Source organism: Ylistrum balloti, unplaced genomic scaffold, assembly GCF_031769215.1.
Source record: "Ylistrum balloti isolate Yb309-2 unplaced genomic scaffold, AGI_CSIRO_Ybal_v1 Utg370124, whole genome shotgun sequence".
In the NCBI taxonomy this organism is placed as follows: Eukaryota; Metazoa; Mollusca; class Bivalvia; order Pectinida; family Pectinidae; genus Ylistrum; species Ylistrum balloti.
In genome coordinates, this window is record NW_026782139.1 from 318,794 (window position 1) to 322,500 (window position 3,707).

Genomic DNA, 3,707 nt, shown 5'->3' on the forward strand with positions numbered 1-3,707 from the left:
AACATCGCTGATAAGTCCTAGAAGGACGAAACGGCTGTATGATGTAACATCGCTGATAAGTCCTAGAAGGACGAAACGGCTGTATAGAAGGACGAAACGGCTGTATGATTCAGTATGGCCCATTGTTTGGTGCTACGGTGTCTGATCTTATTGTGTATGGTCCCATTCATTTGTGTGCCGTTTGCACAATCTTTGAACTGCCTTAACACTATTTGAAAGGAACTTTTACAACCATTCAAATCATATCAAATAATTTTGTCAAATATGTTACTAGTAAATTGATCTCCATAAAATGCGATAACTCAACAAGGGAGATAACTCAAGTAATATTGCCACTATATCATTATAGGCGTTGATACCAACCTTTAGGTTTTACCAAGGAAAACATGGATTTAGAATATATTTGGTGCAAGATCTATTCAAGCTGAAGCGCAAGTGAGCAATGAACTCATGACTCAGGACTCATATCTTATTAAGATATTTTATTCTAAATTCATTATCCTCTTGGATTATAAGATAGTAAAATGTCTTTGATTCAACAAAACGGCACATGATACATCTTCTTCTACCATACACACAATCATTCAAACTATCTAAAAACAACAAATATATATCACTAGAACGGAAATAGTTTTGGTGTTCTGTTACATGTAACAGTGAAATATACAATTGCTTTATTGAATTTATAAGCAAGTATGAATACATGTGTAAAGGGTATGTCTTGTTAATCGTCTCATTATCATGTCATCTCCACACGTCGTTCTATCCTTTGTTAATTTAAAACTTGGAATGACGTTTTGTCATCTGAAACTTTAATTTTTTTTCTGACGAAAAGATGTAACGTTGTGTGTCACATCGTATATGAGAAACGCACGAATCAATTTTAGTACTATGGGACTGGGCTGAATGCCGACCAATTTCGAAAGATCTCTTTCATATTCCCAGATCTTCTCATTATCTATGAAAGCATGTGGTTTATCACCCCTTTTCTTTCTATTTTCAAAATCTTCCTCTACAGATTCTTGCATCTCCGTTTGGGACGGAAGACTGATGTCGCCATTTAACACAGCAACAGCAAATTTCGATGAAACATTTGCCAAGAGGAAGTAAGGTACTAGTTCTAAAATTCCAACAAAGAACAAATTGGGATGTTTGACATTCACCACGTGCTTATATAGAGGCATGACTTTGTTTCCATTAACGTTGATGACGTCATCACTTAAAAATGGAAAGTTGTAACTATATCCGGTACAAAACAATAAAACATCGACTTCCTCTTCCGTGTCATCTAGGAATACCACAGATGTACGAGTCATCCGCTTTATTCCAGGTTTCTCAATGATGTTTTCAGGAAAGACTGACTTCAACCGCTCTTTTATATGGCTCAGGAAAATCTGTGAAAAATTAAATAGAGATAGAGTTAAACAAATACTTCTAGTATCTGTAAAATGTTAGTAGTTTATTGCTAACTCGTATGTACAAATTCATCGATAAATGCTTGTGTAGATAATTGTCAACTTTACTTTCATTGGGACATTTATTAATGCCTACCAGCTATATAGAATGTTCCATTTCACTTAATCGTCAAATCACTGGATACATTACCGGATGTTTGAGGTATAAAGAACACCACTTAACGTCGTTTCAATGGCTCAGTGTCTGAATTAAGATTTTCTTTTTGCAGTTAGAATAAAGGGTAAGTGTCCACTTTTGTCGCGCCAGACAATGGTCAGTCGGTGGCCGATCGGAAGCCGAACGATACAGCTGAATCTTCCGGCCGAACACTTCGCTCGGTTTCAGCCGCTATTAGCCGAACGATACGGCCGATTGTTCCGTCCGAACGCTTCGCTCGGTTTCAGTCGTTAAAAGCCGAACGATAGAGCCGATTGTTCCGGCCGAACGCTTCGCTCGGTTTCAGCCGTTAAAAGCCGAACGATACAGGCGATTGTTCCGGCCGAGCGCTTCGCTCGGTTTCAGCCGTTCTAAGCCAACGGTTGATATACTCGTTAGCAGGCCGGCGAAACGGAACGGACGAACGGACGGCCGGCTGGTCGGTCGGTCGGTCGGAAATGGAACGAACGCACGAACGATTGGAAAGGGCTTTTCCCTGGCCATGCGTTCTGTCTTATCTAACTGATGATGGTGGTGATAATGATGATGGTGATGATGGTGGTGATGATGGTGATGGTGATGATGGTGATGATGATGATGATGGTGATGATGGTGGTGATGATGATAATGGTGATGATTGTGGTGATGATGATGATGGTGATAATGATGGTGGTGATGATGGTGATAATGATGGTGGTGATAATGGTGATGATGATGATGATGATGATGATGATGATGACGATGATGATGATGGTGATGATGGTGGTGATGATGATAATGATAATACACTTATTATGTTATGCCATTCAAAAGCTGCATGTAAACATTAGTTGACTGATGTTATATACATCGGCCGGTCGAACGGAAGACAAGCCGAATGAAAAGCCAGTGTCACGGAATAGGCCGAACGAAAAAGCCGGACGGAGAGGTCAGCCGAATGCTATATTAAAACGGCCGATCGTACATCTAACTGTCCTGAGTCGGGCGCGAGCCGAACGGACGCCGATCGCGGACGGAGGGTGGCCGACCGTGGATACTTAACCGCCATTCCAACTGTATGACTGCATGCTCTTGTTTTGCTACACACCAGAAATGAAGGAACTCTCTGTGAAATCGCTACTACGTTGTTAGTGTTCTACTTTTTGTCTTAAGAATGGAAACCAACGAAATACAATATCTAAAAGTTCTTGTATTAATCTAATGTATATGAAAGGATATTTGAAATTTGATAATACACCTGTTTTGCGTATGGAGATATCCCTAAAGCCAAATCAGTTCCAGAGAAAGATGCTCCGAGTATAACGACCCTCTTGTTCGTAAACCTCTCAGGAATTCTATAATTCTTACTGTGGATGATCTCCCCTTGAAACTCCTTCACTCCTTCAATATCCGGTATATATGGTGTATGTTGATGTCTTCATACAGAAAAGGAAAATGTGTCCTTATGAGTGATCATTAAACGGTAAATCAATAAATAAATCGAAAGGAAAAATAAGAGGTGTAAGGAAACTAAATGGACATTTAAAAAATATAAGTCAATGCACATGGAAAAATAGATTCCGAAAAAACAACTGTGGTTTTAACGAACTTACTTGTAAACGTAAAGTACAGGAAGCGAATTGCAGTTCACAATAGAAAATATCGGATAAAAAGAAACGGAAATCGAAAGGTAAGTGATTAAAATTGACAAAATAAACTGACATCGATAAACATTATAAAGAATTGATGAGTGGTAACTGATAGAACAAAATGGCCGCCATTCCCAGAAATCAGCCGTACATACCATGCTATCTAAAAAAGTCAAACAAATTGAAATAAATTGCAGACCATTTAACATCAATTAGAAACAATGTATGGAAATAGACAACAAGGATGATTTACTGAAAATAGTTAATAAAATTAGTTTGGAACAAACATGTTGTTTGATTGTTACCCAGTGCATACGAAAACTGCATGAAACACATCTTGTTGTGGCTCTTTATTCCGAACGTCGTAATATGATACAGTCCATTCGGGAAACCTCTCTTCACTGTTAGGACACACGTTGGTCACATAAGTGTGCGTCTGATAGAACAAAAATATTTAATTATTTCATC

General features: G+C 38.7%; 1 protein-coding gene across 1 annotated transcript in view; it reads right to left on the minus strand.

Moving 5' to 3' along the window:
- Nucleotides 1–812: 812 nt before the first annotated feature.
- The window catches only part of LOC132550443 (flavin-containing monooxygenase 5-like), a 4,223-nt gene continuing 1,328 nt past the window's right edge, over nt 813–3,707 (minus strand). The window contains exons 3-5 of the mRNA XM_060214510.1: nt 3,545–3,675; nt 2,849–3,026; nt 813–1,394 (exon numbers count right to left, since the gene is read on the minus strand). Of these exons, the coding sequence (XP_060070493.1) occupies nt 813–1,394; nt 2,849–3,026; nt 3,545–3,675 (891 nt within the window). The remainder of the gene's footprint in view (nt 1,395–2,848; nt 3,027–3,544; nt 3,676–3,707) is intronic.